This window comes from Malaclemys terrapin, chromosome 2 (genome assembly GCF_027887155.1).
Source record: "Malaclemys terrapin pileata isolate rMalTer1 chromosome 2, rMalTer1.hap1, whole genome shotgun sequence".
In the NCBI taxonomy this organism is placed as follows: Eukaryota; Metazoa; Chordata; order Testudines; family Emydidae; genus Malaclemys; species Malaclemys terrapin.
In genome coordinates this window covers 249,324,744-249,343,648 of record NC_071506.1, presented here as the reverse complement: position 1 = coordinate 249,343,648, position 18,905 = coordinate 249,324,744, and the positions used below count along the sequence as shown (strand labels likewise).

Below are 18,905 nucleotides of genomic sequence, written 5' to 3'. Positions count from 1 at the left end.
GCCTCACTTCACCCAGGTAGTTAGGTGCATGCTTAAACTGTAAGCATGCACCTAGCATGGGACTACTCATAGACTAAGTTAAGCACGGCCTTAAGCATCTTGTTGAAAAGAGGCTTTACACTGCAATCTCTTGGGGCAGGGACTTTGTATTTATACTTGTTTGTAAAGCATCTATCACGCTTTTGGCATGACAAAAAAATATAATACCACATGTCACGATAGCTTAGATAACCTCGTGTGTATTAGAAATACATTTCTGTTAATAGTATTTCCCTGAGCATGTGTATGAAAAATGTTTTACTTTTCTTTTAGTCTTTGTCTCCCATGATTTTTTTTTTAATTTGAAAAGGATCAATAATGTATAATTCTTCAGTAACAGTTTCTACCTTGTGGGCAACTGTTGCATTTACAATATAGTCCAGACGTAATATCTTTGAATAGAAAAACAAAGGCAGATTTCTGGCATAAAAGAACTGAAGAGAAAACTAGCCTCTTGAGGTAACTACACACCTCAGCACTGTTGCTAGCCTCTAAAGAGATAGCATGCTGTCACAAGACCAATTGCAATAGTCCTTTCAAGAGATTAAGCAACGTATCTGTAAATTATAGATGTCTAAGATACTGGTCTGATAGCACATTTTTCTCTACAGGATTATCACAGTGGTTTAAATGAAATAATGACATACAAACATTACTTGAATCAGAAGTGCCAGAGTTTACTACATTAGCTACAGAATGCAGGAGGCTCTGCAGATGGTGCAGTAACACAAGAGCAGCGGAGGCTTCTCCAACATATCAAAAGGGTTAGTACTTGTATTGAACTATTCTGAATGCATACATTTTACAGATGTAAACCCTGATTAGGTTTCTTCTATTAAATCTATTTCAGTTAAATCTTCTAATTTTATCTTCACAAATGACAAGGCTTTGTCACTTAAAGACCCCCCAGGGATTCAACATCAGCCCTAGAATCAGCAAGAACCACTAACAAAAATAGCTTATCTAGTCAGAGAGTTCTTATGTATTTGTGAATCTAAGGGGTGGAAAAAAAAAAGACCTGTTTACAAATGAGTATGACAGCTCAGTACAAAATAAACAAGCTATGAAGGATATTCAGCTTATACTACCAGCAATTTATGAATCAAATAAAAGTTACAAAAGAGGGTTGGGCAAGTCTCAGTACAATATGACTTAAATCCAGCAACTACTACTATAGGAGACCAACTGAGATCTTCATGCCATAGGAGCAAGTATGAATTTTGGGTTGATCATGCTGTTAATCCCATATGACTGGCAGCCAACTCCAACTGAATGCAAAAGAGTCAGAATGGTCTGAAGATTAATTTCAAAGTAATATTCACCCTCAGCACGTCAAGCACTTTCCATCTTCAAAGGTCTGTAAACTACTAACATTAACTAATGACTACAAACAAGAATCTACTGTTTGACACTAGGGAAGTGCTGCTTCCTTATAATGCATGGTTATGCATGTGTGTCCAAGGCTGTGTCTACACTGCCCCATAGCTTGGACTTCAGGGGTGGGAATAGCAGCATGCACCAAAGGGCTGCACTATAACTCCCCCATTTGAATACATTAGGTGCACATGAAAAGGTTCCTCGTTAGCATTACTGTAGTCCTGTTTGAAGAGAACTATGTTAACACAAATGAGGAGTGATTTAGTTCATGCCCTCAGCATCTACAGGGCAGTTACATTGCAGCACTTTGGTGCACACTGCATTCACCCCCCATAATCTGAACTCTGAGGAAGCGTAGACAAGCCCTAAACTTCCAACCAAGATGTTGGTCCCTCTTTGTTAGGGTTACCATATTTAAAAATTAAAAAAAAGAGAAGTTTCAGAGTAACAGCCGTGTTAGTCTGTATCCGCAAAAAGAAGAACAGGAGTACTTGTGGCACCTTAGAGACTAACAAATTTATTAGAGCATAAGCTTTCGTGGACTACAGCCCACTTCTTCGGATGCATATAGAATGGAACATATAATGAGGAGATATATATACACACATACAGAGAGCATAAACAGGTGGGAGTTGTCTTACTAACTCTGAGAGGCCAATTAATTAAGAGAAAAAAAAAAAACTTTTGAAGTGATAATCAAGCTAGCCGAGTACAGACAGTGTGATAAGAAGTGTGAGAGTACTTACAAGGGGAGATAGTCAACGTTTGTAATGGCTCAGCCATTCCCAGTCCTTATTCAAACCGGAGTTGATTGTGTCTAGTTTGCATATCAATTCTAGCTCTGCAGTCTCTCTTTGGAGTCTGTTTTTGAAGTTTTTCTGTTGTAATATAGCCACCCGCAGGTCTGTCACTGAATGACCAGACAGGTTAAAGTGTTCTCCCACTGGTTTTTGAATTGATATGCAAACTAGACACAATCAACTCCGGTTTGAATAAGGACTGGGAATGGCTGAGCCATTACAAAGGTTGACTATCTCCCCTTGTAAGTACTCTCACACTTCTTATCACACTGTCTGTACTCCGCTAGCTTGATTATCACTTCAAAAGTTTTTTTTTTTTTTTCTCTTAATTAATTGGCCTCTCAGAGTTGGTAAGACAACTCCCACCTGTTTATGCTCTCTGTATGTGTGTATATATATCTCCTCATTATATGTTCCATTCTATATGCATCCGAAGAAGTGGGCTGTAGTCCACGAAAGCTTATGCTCTAATAAATTTGTTAGTCTCTAAGGTGCCACAAGTACTCCTGTTCTTCTTTTTAAAAAAAAGAGGTCACTCCACAAGGCCCTGGCCCCACCCCTTTCCCGCCCAACCCTGCCCCTTCCCCACCCCAACTCTGCCCCTTCCCCAAAGTCTCTGCCCCAACTCCGCCCCCTCCCCTGAGCGCCCCACCTTCCTCCTCCTCCCTCCCAGCCACGCAAAACAGCTGCCCGAACGCTACCGGCTTCACAGTTTGCTTGGCAGCCGCTAGACCTCCAGACCCTGCACCCCCTGGTAGCGCTCAGGCAGCTCGGCTCTTCAGCTACACAAAGCTGAGGTGTCTGGGGGGGCAGGAGGAGCCGCCGCCACAGGGGAATCTGCCTGCAGCTCGCAGCCTGCCGGAGCCGCTCTAAGGTAAGCGGGGGACTAGTATTTTCCCAAACATGTTTGGCTTTTTGGCAATTCCCCCCGGATGGGGATTTAAGGACCAAAAAGCCGGACATGTCCGGGAAAATCCGGACGTATGGTAACCCTACTCTTTGTAAAACAGTCATTTTTAACATTCTCTAAAAGTTACTCAAAACACTGCAAAGTCACCAGCAGTTGGAGGAATTTGCACCTCAGTTCAACAAAAGTTATAAAATCATGGTGTGAAAGGGTAGCAGTTCAGGACACACAGATGAGATAATCTGTCAATGAGTGAGCCAACGAATTAAGCTCCAAATAATTGTTTTGTGAGTAATGTAGAAAAGCCATCCAGCAACAGACACAGTTGAGTGTTTGCCACCTGTAGTTTAGCTGGTTGGGGAAAACACTCAATAGGACAGTATTCTCTACTTCCTTGCATCTTTTACCTAGTTTGTGGGTCCAACTGAGCTGTGCTGCAGGGGCTCTCCGGGGGGGGGGGGGGGGGGGGGGGGGGGGGAGGGGGCAATTTGCCCCGGGCCCCTCAGGGGCCCCCACGAGAATATAGAATTCTATAATATTGCAATTTTTTTATGGAAGGGCCCCCCAAAATTGCTTTGCCCCAGGCCCCCTGAATCCTCTGGGCGGCCCTGCTGTGCTGAGCACAGGACCTGGGGATTGGGAAACAAAGGTTTTTTACACTAGGAACACTCCACATTGCCAAATCTTGGAGAGGGCTGGGAGCCAAGTCGGCCCCTGACAAAAGTTAGAGCCAGGTTAGAGCTGTTTTCACCTCAGGCACATGGTAACAGCAGCCCAAGGAGCTGTTATGTGATCAGAAGATTGCCACGCCTCTAATTAGCCAGTGAATCCTCAGGTGCATGGTTCAGCCTTGACATGCAATCAGGGAAGCATATTGGGGCTGAGATTTGGCCTTCTGTGTAGTCATCTCCATCTGTGCAAAGTGGGTGTAAAATGCTGCAAGATCAGAATGTTAAACTTGTACACCCACTTTGCACAGCTGTAGATGACCACATAACATGCAAGACAGCAGGGAATTAGGCCCTTCATTTTAGATGGTGCTGCTTCATCTTAACCCGATGAATATCAAGAGACAACCAGCAGACACCCTTCTTGGAGACTTCAGAAGTTTAACCCTAATGTTCTTTCAGGGCTGTCACTGCTGTTTACAAACCAGAGCAAAATCTTTCACAGTTTTAATATACAGAGATGTGTCTTGATTTTACATGCTTGAGTTCCACTATATATTGAGGGGCACTAATTGCACTGAAACTGGAATGTTGTTAATTGATAACTAAACGTCCATTTTGATTTGCATACACAGTGTTGTAGAGGAATTTCAGTGTTTTTAAACCTTGGGTTGACACAGCACACACTTCCTAAAATAGTTGAACTTGCCTTAACAGATCCCAGTGTGAAACATCATCAGTGGGACAAAGTCCAGCCATTTGTGTGTCGCATAAGACGACCAGCATGGAGTAGCAATCCACAGTGAGGCTGTATGAAAAACTGAGCAGTCACATCATTTTACACTGTACTTTGTTCATTATGGACCATGATTCTCAGTGCAGTGTGAGCTCAGCAAGCAGAACACCTGCTCGGTGTTTTAGAGTTGAGCACAGTGTCAGGTTGGAGGCAATATTTCTTCATTATTTTCTACATGAGCAATTTAAAAACAATTATTTAAAAAAAATAGGAGAAAGGTATTGGAAAAGGAGTGTCCTGGAAAAGAGAGAGAAAAGGGATCTGGGACAGAGATGATAGACCAAAGCGTAGAAATAAAAGCTTGAGAGTAGGAAAAGGGAATGCAGTAGAGAGAGAAGACTGAGAATGGCCTGGGAGTAGAAAGAAAGGGCTGGCCTGACAGAGAAGAAAAAAGAATAAGGAACAGTGAAGAGAAGGTGGCAACAGAGGTGCAAGGAGTTGGTAGTTGATATAACAGGGATGATGAAGAAAAGGAAAGACGACCTGCTGAGAGCAGCTGTAGAATTAGCCATACTATCAGAACTATTGCCAATCACAGCAATAGCTAACCTGAAGACAGGTATTAAGACTTATAGAGTGCTTTCTTACAAGAGAGAAAAGTTAATTTAAAGAACATTCAGCTTGTCTATAGACAGATCAGAGACACCCCATGACCCCATTAGCCAACTCCTATCTGACTTTCATTGCCAGACTCATCCCTCTTATTACCAATGGCACATCCCTCTTATAGTGTCCTGGATATGTACTCACACCTCACACAAACTCAGGCACATCTGAAATGTAGCGGTTGTTCTGCACTAGCAACTCTGCACAGTATTTGGCTAGAAACATAGTCAACCAATAGGAACAATAAAATAAAATAAAAATCCAGCAAAGCAAAGAGATCTACCAAAATTCCACATCCCACTCACTCTCCCATCCCCCCAAAACCCCCAAACTGCTTTGCAATAGCAATGGGGCAAATCCTAGGAAACATCCCAGGTAAATGCATGCCGTAGACAGAACAAAGGGTTGCTACTGCAAAGCCTTTGGGGGTGAAAGGAGAGAGACTTTTATTAACATCAGACAAAATGGTCGCTTGCCAGAATCACATGCATATCCAGACCTTTGAGTGTTTATCAGAACTGAATTCCAAGCTTGACCCATCACTAAATGTACCACTTTTCATGTTTTGTTTGATAAGAAATCAATGAGTGAATTAAACCCAAACAGCTCTGATGCCATTTCCTCTGTTGAGATTTCCCTCATTTAGACAGTGAGACTGACTGGACTGTACATAGCTTTATCCAACATTTAACAAGAAAACTATAACTAGCTAATGATATATCCTTCCAACGATGATTGCCATCAATTGAGATAAACTGTCTATACACTAAGACTTCTCTGTGAAGAAAACAAAAATCCTTCAGTTTTGTTCCCAATTCTTATAAACAGTCCTTTTTTAAAGTCTTGGTTAAATGCTTTTTAGAGGAAATAACCAACCATAACAAAAATGAAATGCCTCCAAATCAGATTTTCAGGGAAGCATGTTTATTCATCAACATTAAGCAGTTTTGCCTGACTTTGGAATAAATGTGTTGTTTCATGAATATTTACAAAAATTATTTTCTCTTTTGGCCAATGTTTGAAAGATCCAGCTGTTAGCTCTAAATTTTCTTCCATAAAAAGCAGGGTGGTATCCTGAAGTTGGAGAGCCTGATTTACAGAGGTGCTGAGTTTCCATAATTCCAGTTAAAGTCAGTGGGAAATAAAGATGTTCAGCACCTCTGAAAAACAGACTTATTAAGCCTTTTAACTAGTTCAAAATTGTTGAGGTAAATAGAGGACAACAGCTTTATCGTCAGTCCCTGCTGGAATACTGAGTTTTGTACTTCAGTCATGAACATACGGCTATAATCATTTTTTAAATATTATCCCATTGAAACTCTGAAAATACTTTTGGTTTTAATTTTTTTTGAGCGGGTAGAAAAAAAACAATGAAAAAAGCCCCAAATAAGCCAGATGTGGTTCTAAAAGACATCCAGTGTAGAGAAATCAGTACAGTGATTCACAAAATTTATCACTGTGCCACTTTGTCTGCAATTTTCCCAACTGAACTGCCAATTGTGCTGGTTTTTTGTTTTAAATACAAAAGCTTATCTGTCTGTGCCTAATAATAGCCAACATACCATGGTTACATTTTGTACTGAACAATGGTGAAACAAGTTGAAAAGATCAAATGTAAATCAGGTGCTGCCTACTATTTAGAAGCCACCAAAGAATAAACTCTTGTATAATAGAAGATGAAATGACCCAAATGAAGAATTTTGACTTATTTCCAAAGAAATTTCACTTTTGGCATTTTGAGTTTGCATCCACTGATGTTAGAACATCTGGAAAAGTTTTGATTATATGTCCGATAAAGGTCCTGGTAAAGTGAGGTTCACCTCAGATTTCTCACACCCATTAGCCTGTACTATAGAGGAAAATGCCAGAAATGCCATATATAGAGAAAGTGAATCCTTTTGACAAAGACTAACAAGGATTATAGGTACACAAAAGGTCAAACACCTAGTTGTGTATTTAAAGAGAGCTCTGCTCAATCAAGAGAAGTTCAACTGGTTGAACAATGTAAAAACACACTGCACATATTATGTGCTACATCTCTGCTCCTCTGTGAAAGGAAAATGCTTGCTCCTTACAGTGAGAAAGCACTCGGTTACTGTACATGGCTGTAAATCTAGAGAATGTTGTTTACTTCATTATAATTATACTGGATGTATACTGGTATGCCTGAGAACAGATTCTGGCCAGTTACACTAGTATACATTCAATGCAAAACCAAAGGCTTCGTTTTTCTGGAATAAGCATTTATTGTAGACAGTTCAAGGAACCTCACTCCCAATCTATCCAAATTCTAATTCATTTACCTTCTATAGTATACTAAAGCAGGTTTGAAGTGTTGAAATAGATTCCAAATCCATCTCTGGATGATGTTCTGTTTCCAAGTCACTAATGGGACTGATCTGCCATGAGTGTATACTAGCTATCTATGCTGGAAGTTCACTTCAAGTAGCATTGAACTTAATTTTCATTATTATTCCACAGGAAACATGCCCTTGTCCCATTGCCATAAATGGAAGTGGCACCTAGCGAGCAGTTGAAACAGCTTTTCAAGCATCAAGAGAAAAGGCATTAGTACAAGACGACTGAGGGCATTTCCCCAGCTTCGCAGTATGAAGTCAACCAGTTCTTGAGCACGACATGGAGGTTGCTGAACATATTAATCAACACAAATTATGAACTGTAAGCTCTTTTCTAAAAGGGTTATAAAGGAGTCCCTATGTGAAATTCATATTCCAGTTTACAGTTTCCCATGCTGTCTAGCCAGTTGATGCAAAGTCCTAGCTAAAATATTAGACAAGAACTAATAACACAGCTATACGAACTCTGTGCCTTCTTCAGGGACAAAGTAAGCAGCAATTTATATTCTGTGTCCTAAAGGACCAACAAATAAACTAAAACAACTATATTTTATTTCACTTTTGCAGTAATTGACTGGAACCATGGCTGATTTAACACCTCTGAAAGACAAGAATGCAAGAACATGCATACTTAAAGAGCAGCTGACATTGGCTCTCTACAGGCCAACACTATTTAACAGTTCTGTCAGGATACTGTTATATTGCTGGCACATACGAATATAAACTTGTTCTGTTGAAAGTACTATTTGACTCCAAGAAAGTCAACTGCAAATTGGCCATTCCCTTGAATAATAATACTTCCCTCAAGAACTGCAAGCTAGTAAGCAACACAGTTACCAAGAATTTCCACCCTTCACAAAACAGTACTCTCCTATAAGTGAAGAAGTCAAAGTAGCACAACCTAAAGAGTACAGTAGGTGGTGTAGAAAGGAAACAATCAAAATAGCCGCTGCAATTCCACTGCTTAGCCTCTCACCCATTTGCAGTTTGCTTATCTGCCATTTACCAGAGATGACAAAATGAACAGAATAAGCTTAAAATGACACTCTATAATATGTGCACTGGTAAATTAGTATCACTTCATAAAATCGGGGAGGGGGGGGACAAACAATCCCCCCCCAAACCACCCATGTAGATGAAAAGTTAATATATCCTCAAAATTAGGCATTACAAATATTGCAACCGTGAAATTCATTAGATGACTATAAATTCAAACATAATAATGTTAGGGAAAAGTAAAATTGGGTACGTGTGAGATATGCTTATATGTATACAAAATTTCAAGCTAGAGTGATGTCTGAGGCATAACACATGCATGCCATATGTTCTAAATTTGTAAATATAAGGAAAAGTCCTTTCAGTCGTGTCTAGTACAGGGAATTAGATGCAAGAGACTTGGTTTCCATTTGCAGCTCTTCTACAGACTTGCTGTGTGATCTTGGGCAATTCCTTAGGCTGTAATCCAATGCCCATTAAAATAAATTAGAATATTTCCACTGACTTCAAAGAGCATTGGATCAAATCCTTAGTGCTTACTCCCAAGGGGCAATGAACACCTACAACTTTTATCTACTCCATGTGGGCGGCCCTTATCCACTTTGGCACCTTAGAATATAAAGTGAGGATAAAAATCCTTACCCATTTTGCAAAGCTTTGAATGAACGAGTCCACACAAGCAGAGGTTATGTTTTCCATTTGGTAATGTTATCATTTGCCATTAAATGACATGTGTCGGGCCAGACTTACTCCTGCTGGTGCAGGGATAGAAAAGGCCTTTGTAAGTGTTGAATGCAGCTTTAATTTTCATGGTAGCCCAGCCTGCAGGCTGCTTTGGGGATGGGCTGAATCAGGTCAGCTCACATCAGGTTTGGCTATGCCACCACCCCTGCCAGCATTGTCCACTTTGGGGACTGCTTATACAGTCCTAAAGCACTAGGGACAGTCTTGGGCAGCTTGTTTCATTGCACCTTTTTTCCAAGCACACCTTCCTTAAGGTGTACTGGACAATCTGGCCAAAGGACGTCTGTAAAGACAGCGCACCTAGAAAATGAAGTGTGCACTGGAATCCTTAATGGTGCAACTGAAGTCGAGCTATGATCAAGATATACGAACACCAAGTGATAACAAAATAAGGAGTGATGACTAGTCTTAATTTTAAGTAAAATGAGTATTTTAAAACTTTTATAACACCTTTAACCTCAGAGAAAATAAAAAGGCAAAAAACAGTGTAACTGAAAAGATTATGCAAACACAAAACACTAGTTAATTTCTGTGTCTTCTCTCCCTTGCCCTCACTGAAAGGAATGTATGTGGTCTGACATTCACAGTGTGGAATGTGTTCTCAGAAAAAAAAATCCAACTTTGAAAGGATGATTTTATCTTTCACCTAGGTACAAAGGCATTCTATGCACAGATTATTTGTTCCCATTTACTAATAAAGAAACATACTGCAGCAACTAAGGTGGAATAGCCTATATGGAATACAGAATTGTGTTGGTTGATTTATTTTACTTTGTCTGACTCTTTATTTTAATTGTACTTAAGTCATCAGGTCAAGAGAAATAAAATGGGAAGCTACAGTGAGATCTATAAATCACATCAAATTGCATTTGAATTAACAAACTGAAATTAGCTAAGTGATTTGTTGTTCAGTTAAATCCGCCTCCATGCAAAATTTGCTTCCCCACCTCCACACTGGTTCACATCATACAGAACTTTTATTACATACTGGGAATTTGCTGGATCCTATGGACCACCACAAATGCATCCGACAGTCCCACTTTCACTGGGTGATTGGTTGAACTTATCTGTGTCACTGAGACAGGAATCTGGAAGAGAAAAATAGATTGATGTGCATTAAATATTAATTTTTTACATCAAGAAATTCAAGGCTAAAAATAACAGTACTGCCAGAATGAGCGTTTAGTGTGTGTTTAACAGATATAATATGTTTAAATTTCTATTTTATAAGAAGGATGCAGCATGCCTAAACGAAGTTTTAATATAGACAAACTGTTGATTTTAATTTTATCCTACTTTGATTTACAGCCTATTTAACAATATTCACATAATCACCTCTTTTTTAAAACAAAAAGAAACACTTCTTTCCTTCCTTTTGTGTTCAGCTAGACTGGACAATGACAATTGTTACAATATTGTCTGGATCTGCAGCCAAATAGATGGGAACGATACTGCCCTAGAAAAGTGTTGGCTTCCATGTTCATTTTAATGGGAGGGTTAACTTTATGGCTTAATTATCTGAACTTATCTACTATTAAATATTGATCAGCATAGCAAACTCATACAGATGACATGTATCCTCCTTAGGAATCCTTATATCCTGGCATTCCATTTACTTTTTGGTGCAACTGTTCCTGGAATATTTTATGTAGTTCTTGTCTCCACAGTTTGGGAAAGATACAGAAAAACATAAGAAGATATTCAGATTAGTTACAAGCATTGGAGGACAATATATATGAAAAGAGTCTGAAGGAACCATATTTTCATAGTCTCCAAAATATAACACTCAAAGGGGATATAATCAGAGTCCAGAAAACTCTATAAAGGGAGAGTATAAATGAAAGAAGGGAATTAATCACAACCTCAGAAGACTGTAGGACAAAGGAGGAAAAGCTTAGGCTGCATATGAAAGAAATATTCCTAAACTGGAGGAAAAGAGACCATAAAAGGCATCATCCATTTAGCTATTCAAGATGAGGTTAAAGACGACATTGCTGGAGGAAGATGCAGTGAATAAGATCTGCAAGATACAGAGGGGTCAGACTAGATGAGCTAAGTAACCAGAGTTTCATGCTCACAAAAAACTACAGGTGCGGTTCAAGTTTGTGTGTGTTTGTGTAACTATCTAACTGTGCCCAAAACTGGTAGCCTGAGATGTAAATGATATCAAGTGTTCCCATAAAATAAAAATTGTGAATGTCTAATTTTGTGTCTAATGGTGATATCGGGTATTAAAATAGGAGATTGGAGCCATGTAATATGGAAAACACAAATAGGGCCATCTGCACAAAGATTTGGAGCAGAAATATCTTCACAGATTTTGCCAAATTCCCTGCAGACTTCGGCTTTCGTGTGCTTATTCTAATGAGATGTTAAGCATGGAATCAATCTCTAACAATCGCCAACAACCCAAGATCCTAAAGTTCAGAACCAATAAACTGGATCAGAAATCTAACTAAATGTTTTCCAATAATGCTTTCATATCGAGTCTGTCACAGGGTAGCACCATAGAAATGGGGGAGACCCAGCATGGAACCCAGCACAGATTACTGCAGTTCAAGAAGGGGCAAGGACAAGAGGGTTCTCAGGAGGTGTATGCTTTTGTGGGGGGGGGGGGGGAGGTAAGGACATTAGAATGTAGACTGACACTGAAGATTTGGGTGCCCCAGTCAGAGGCGTGCAAAAGGGGGTGGGGTGGGGAAAGCAGCAGCATGGTCTCCCCCATAATTGATGGGGGCACAGAACTTCTCCGGCCCCAGGGCCAAGGAAGAACAAACTGCTCCAGTGGCCGAGGGTGGGGAGGAGAAGAGCGAGGTCCTGCTGGAGTAGGGGGAAAGCCAGCCCTTACCGGGGCTGGGGCCGGGGGTAGGGAAGAGCCAGCTTCTCCACGGGCCAGGGTTCGGGTGGAGGAGGAGAAGGGCAGCGAGCTCCTCCCGTGGCCGGGGCCAGGGGAGAGCCAGTTCCTACCAGGACCGGGGCTGGGGCTACAGACGTGCCCCTCCAAAAGGGGTCAGATTTAAATTCCTTCACACGTCCCTGCCCCAGGTAGTGGTGTGACTACTGGGAGGTTTAGACCAGGAGGGGTAGGAAGGGGCCTGAGTGTTTCAGGTGTGTGAAAATGGGACACATCAAGTGGTTCTGCCCTTTGAAGAGGGAACTTGGGAAAGATGGTGTCTGTGGAGAACCTTGAAGAGTGAGGGAAATAATTGCCCAGTGGAGGCACTGATGCAGAGGAGGGTACTGGGGAGTGGAAGCTAGTGTCAGAGGTAAAACACTGTATAGTGGGGACCCAGGCAGGGCCTTGGGCTGATCAATGTGCAGCAGGGACCCAGGGCAGGGCCTCAAAGGAGCAGCGTCTCTGAGAAGGGCACAACTATGGAGACTGCAGTTATGGCAGTACTGTGTAGGGCTATCATGGAAATCAGGGCTGTCAATTAATCGCAGTTAACGCAAGTGATTAACTCAAAACAAATTAACTCACTTTAAAAATTAATCACAATTAATCGCAGTTTTAATCATGCTGCTAAACAATAATAGAATACCAATTGATATACATTATAAATATTCCTGGGTGGTTTTTCTACATTCAAAAAATATTGATTTCAATTATAACTCAGAATACAAAGTGTATAGTGCTCACCTAATATTTTTTGATTACGAACATTTGCACTGTAAAAAAAATAAGCAAAAGAAATAGTATTTTTCAATTCACATCAGACACGTGCTGTAGTGCAATTTCTTAATTGTGAAAGTGCAACTTACAAATGTAACGCTCATTACAAAAATAATGTGTTAATTAAATTTGTGACTGAACTCCTTGGGGGAGAATTGTATGTCTCCTGCTCTGTCGTTATACTTGCATTCTGCCATATATTTCGTGTTATGGCAGTCTCGTATGCTGACCCAATACATGTTCATTTTAAGAACACTTTCACGGCAGATTTGACAAAATGCAAAGAAGGTACCAACGTGAGATTTCTAAAGATAGCTACAGCACTCGACTCAAGCTTTAAGAATCTGAAGTGCCATCCAAAATCTGAGAGGGACGAGGCGTGGAGCATGCTTTCAGACGCCTTAGAAGAGCAACACTCCGAAGAGCAGAATCTACAGAACCTGAACCACCAAAAAAGAAAATCAGCATTCTGCTGGTGGCATCTGACTCAGATGATGTGTCGGTCCTCACTGCTTTGGATCGTTGTCGAGCAGAACCTGTCATAAGCATGAAAGCATGTCCTCTGGAATGGTGGCTGAAGCATGAAGGGGCATGCAAATGTTTACCATATCTGGCACATAAATACCTTGCAATGCCGGCTACAACAGTGGCATGTGAACGCCTGTTCTCACTTTCAGTTGACATTGTAAATAAAAAGCAGGCAGCATTATCTCCCATAAATCAGAAGAGCTCGTGATCATGGAGACTCAAGGCCGCGAACGCACTCCAGCCTGGAGTACACAGGAGATGCTGGATATTATTGCTATGTGGGGAGAAGAGTCTGTGCAGGCAGAGCTCCGATCCAGCAGAAGAAATGCTGACATCTATGCTAAGATTGTGCAGGGCATGGGGTAGAAGGGCTACACCAGGGACATGCAGCAGTGCCGCATGAAAATAAAGGAGCTTTGGCAAGCGTACCAGAAGACAAGGGAGGTGAACAGTCAGTCTGGTTCTGCCCCACAGACATGCTGCTTTTATGAGGAGCTCCATGTGATTTTCAGCAGAGACCCCATTACTATCCCAAAACACTCCCTGAATACCTCCCAGGAGCCCTAAGAGAACTTGAGCAACAACGAGGAGGAGGAAGAGGAGAATGTGAGGCAGGCAAGTGGAGGATCTATTCTTCCCGACAGCCAAGAACTGTTTTTAACCCTGGAGCTATCCCTTCACAGGACCAGGTGGCAGAGGAGCATGCTGCCAGGGAAGGGACCACTGTGGGACAGCTACACACAGTGCAGTGTTCTATGCGTCGCTGCAAGCCCTGCTAGTGAGGATGCACTCCACCGACACAATGAGCATAATGTGGACATGCAAGATCGACTTGCTTAAATCAGAGGCCCAATGTCGACTTACATAAAGTCGACTAACTTTGTAGTATAGATATGGCCTATGAGATGAGCCAGCTGAAAGGAGAGCTAGAGCAGCTACAGGAAAAACACAATAATAAGGGTCAGAGAAGAAGATGCCATTTATATTGACTGCGCCTGGTGAGACTGAGTATGTGTCCCTGGCCCCACTGCACAGGACTGGGATTAAGGGTTTGTTCTTGTGGGACTTGGGAGCCTGGATGCCAGGCACTGAGAGCCAGCAGCCATGGGCTCCAGCTGGGAAATCTGTACTGAGCTGAGAATCTGGCCTCTCAGTGCCAGGCAGGATGTGGAGCTGACAGGCAATGTAAGTAACGCAGAATACAGACACTGCCTTGGTCTAACTCAGTGGTTCCCAAACTTTAACAACTTGTGAACCCCTTTCACTAAAATGTCAAGTCTTGCGAACCCCCTCCTAAAAGTGAATATTTCCAGGGATTTTCTCCTTTACCTGAGTATAAATTATAAAAGCAGTGATCTTGGAAATATAAAATTTGTTTTTATGACATGCTTATTACACACTATTTGTTATTAATTATTAGTCATTACAGTATTTTTATTGCATTATGAAAACGGCAACACTCTTCCAAGATCTCACTTTTGTAGCTTGTATCACTTTGAATAAGCCTCTTATAAGACAAGGCTCCTATGTTTCAGATGTGAAACAGCATGAAGGTATTTAAGAAGCCAACTCAGAGTTCCTCCTACACAAGCATTCAGGTCTTGAGCAGTCCAGGCAAACAATGCACGTTACAACAAAGCTTAAAATTGTTCATAAGAATTTTAAAAACAGTACTAGCTGCCTATATAATTTTAAAAACAGCAAAAAATATCCACCTCCCTTTCCATTTCTTATAAGGAGTCTTGAAGTTTAAATCTCCTCAGTGTGATAGCAATGCTTGCTTTGATCTGCTTAGCTCTTGGAAGTCCAGGGGCTCCAGGCTGCTGGCCCCATGCTGCCCAGGATCCCTAGGGACATCTGACCGCCATTAGAGAATTCCCCCGCCCCCCCCCCAAGAACCCCCTGTAACATTTCGTGAACCCCCAGGAGTTCATGAACCCCAGTTTGGGAACCACTGGTCTAACTACATCGACCTAAGCGCTGCACCTCTTGTGGAAGTGAAGTTACGTCAGTGTAGTGGGGGACTTATCAGGGGAGCAATGCTGTAGCATAGGACAGACACAGAGTTAGGTCGATGTAAGCTGCCTTATGTCTACCCATGTCTGCAGTGTAGACCTGGCCTAAGGAACATTAGCTTTAAGTACTTCTAACAGAAGACTGGATTAAAAAGCTCTTTTTTTTAAATAAACTGTAAAGCTCTTAAAAACTGACCTTCTCTGAGATTTACTATAGAAGCAGAGGGCAGTCACGATTAAAATATACATAAGCACATTTCCCTGCAGATTGTTTATTAATATCCTCTACTGACAAAACTGAATTCTCACTTCAGTGTGTCCTAAGCATTACAAACTACCAGTAAAATACTCATTAATGTAAACTGCATTAGTTAAATTAAATTAACTGAGATATCCCATCTCCTAGAACTGGAAGGGACCTTGAAAGGTCATCGAGTCCAGCCCCCTGCCTTCACTAGCAGGACTAAGTACTGATTTTGCCCCAGATCCCTAAGTGGCCCCCTCAAGGATTGAACTCCCAACCCTGGGTTTAGCAGGCCAATGCTCAACCCACTGAGCTATCCCTCCCCCCTAAAGGTCAAGTCCAGCCGCCTACCTTCACTAGCAGGACCAAGTACTGATTTTGCCCCAGAACCCTAATTGGCCCCCTCAAGGATTGAACTCACAACCCTAGGTTTAGCAAGCGAATGCTCAAACCACTGAGCTATCTCTCCCTCCAATATAATACACTTTCAGTGAGGTTCAGCATGCTGAATAACATTAAGTATTAGCAAAGCAGCATTCAAAGAGAAAATGTGTACACAGTAAACAAACTAAAGTGTTAAAAATAAACATTCAGCTTACTTGAAAAATCTTTCTAGTTTCTTTCCTCAAAGGAATTTATAATACACAGAAGCCTTTGGCTTATACAAAGTATATTTACATTCTTGTAAATCAGTTCTGATATTATAATGCAAAAGGAATATCAGAAAGATACACTAGAAAAGGGGATAAAAATACTTATTTATGGATGGATAAACAAGTTCAGTGAAAAAAGAACTAGACTAAACCCAAGCCTGTATTTTGTAGAGAACTTAAATACTTAGTTTTGAAAATGTTCAGGTCCATAGCTCCCTCTTCCCAAATCACCTCCTGCTTTTCCTGGCACACATTCTGGAGTCTCAGTAGTGCTAACAATCTCTGCTGGGTTAGCTGCTGTTTTCAACACGAGTTCAGAGTTTCCTTGGGCTTTGAAGGTAAGCAATGCAAAATACCTCTGGAGTACACCTGACCAGGGAGTTCACAGAATGTGCAAGATTTTAATAGCACAGCTCTCTAGAACCCTGTTAAGCCAGACCTGAGACCTTGCTTCAATACAACATCACAGTATTTATGGGGTCAGAAGGCCTGTAGTGGGCCAGGATGACAGAAAGAAGGATATGAAAAAGGAAATCTCAGATGGTTTGAATAAATAGGAGCGAGACGTGAAAGCTTCAGGTAAGGTGCTTTAGTTTCCACTCCCAATACCCTGAAGCATGTAGTCAGAGTTATTTTTAATCTGGATTCCTTATAGATAACAGTTGACTCAGTCTTAGTATTATTGGCCAACTTTTTTGCCACATGTCTAACTTTTGTACTTTGCATGTTCTTGAAGCCACGTTGCTTCCAGGTTATGAGAGACAAGGTAGGTGAAGTAATATCTTTTATTGGACCAACTTTCTGCTGGTGAAAGGTACAAGCGTTCAGGATACACAGAGCTCTTCCTCAGGTCTGGGAAAAGAAGCAGAGTGTCTGAGCTAAATACTATATGGGACAGATTGTCCAGCAGAAGAGGTAATGCATGTTGGAGGTAGTCACTTGAAATGAAATGGGCAACTGGGAGTTAGATTGTTATGTACAAAGTGTTCTGAAGTGGGCAATAGGAGTAGCAGGCAGTGTGGTGTGTTACAAATTGCTGTAATGAGACATTAAACCAGTGTCCCTTTTCAGTCCATGGTTTCTAGTGTCTAGCGGAGTTATAAATTTAAGCTCCCAGGCTCACCTTTAGAAAATGTCAAGCAGATTTCCTTTGAGGACAAGTATTGAAAGATCAGTTATGCAGTATCTGCCCACAGGTAATGTGGCGTTTTTCTCTTATTTTTTCTGTGAGAGTTCATTCAAGAGCACAGTAATTGTCTGGTTTCACCCACATAGATGTTGTTGGAGTACTTAGTGCACGGGATGAGGTATACCACATGTTGTGAAAAGCATCTGTAGGACCCGTGAATCTTGAAAGAGGTGTTTGGGGGAGGGGGGGGAATTGATCATCATAGCAGTGACTACTGGCAGGGTCTGGTGCTGCTCTGAGTTCATAGGTCCTAGTCTGTGTAGAACTTGCTTTTGATGACGAACTGGGAAAGACTGGGGGGGTTGTCTGATGGCCAGAAGAGGGAGTTCAGCAATGATTTCTTTCAGGATGTGGTCCCCAGTAAATATGGATTGTAATTGTTTGAGGATCCCCACATGACTTACGCAGAGAGGCTGAGGAAATTGAGGTTATTAGTCTGCAGAAGAGAAGAGGGAGGGGGGATTTGATGGCAGCCTTCAACTACCTGAAGGAGGATTCCAAAGGGGATGGAGCTAGGCAGTTCTCAGTGGTGGCAGAAGACAGAACAAGGAGCAATGGTCTCAAGTTGCAGTGAGGGAGGTGTAGGTTGGATATTAGGAAACACTATTTCACTAGGAGGGTGGTGAAGCACTGGAATGGGTTACCTAGGGAGGTGGTAGAATCTCCATCCTTAGAGGTTTTTAAGGCCTGGCTTGACAAAGCCTTGGCTGGGATGATTTAGTTGGTATTGGTCCTGCTTTAAGTAGGGATTAGATGACCTCCTGAGGTCTCTTCCAACCCTAATATTCTATGATTCTATATGGGTTCCAGTCTGGGGTGGAAGGTGGCAAGTAGGGGTCTGAGGTCTGTGAGTTTTTCTTCTCTATTGAAACAGGTTCTCCTGGGGTATTTGGGTGGCCTTTTCCATGATGTGATTTACTTCTCTGGTGGAGTTGCCTTCTTTAGAGAAGTGTGTTTAGATGGGTGTTCTGATTCTGAATGTGGTGGTATCAGAGTGCCTGGCCCCTTTTATTAATATTTATACCTATACAAAATGAGTGCAAAATGACTGTAAAATGTTACCAAATCAAAATGACAATCTCTGACACCCACTCTGCATAGGTGTAAATGATGACACAGCATTCAAGACACAGGATTTAGACCTTCCTATTGACCTTACCCCTTCCTTCTCTTTAAGAGCCATGGGGAAAATGTAAGTCTTGCTGCATACCCTGAAGATCAGAGTGCTGTGCTATTGTACCAAGAGGGAAAATCTGTTCCAAAGTCAAGCAAGTTACATTTTTATAAATCAAAACTAACATCTTGTGTAACAT

General features: G+C 41.5%; 1 protein-coding gene across 1 annotated transcript in view; it reads right to left on the bottom strand.

Moving 5' to 3' along the window:
* The window catches only part of PLXDC2 (plexin domain containing 2), a 378,653-nt gene that overhangs the window by 77,196 nt on the left and 282,552 nt on the right, over positions 1–18,905 (bottom strand). The window contains exon 7 of the mRNA XM_054020649.1: positions 10,279–10,378. Within this exon, the coding sequence (XP_053876624.1) occupies positions 10,279–10,378 (100 nt within the window). The remainder of the gene's footprint in view (positions 1–10,278; positions 10,379–18,905) is intronic.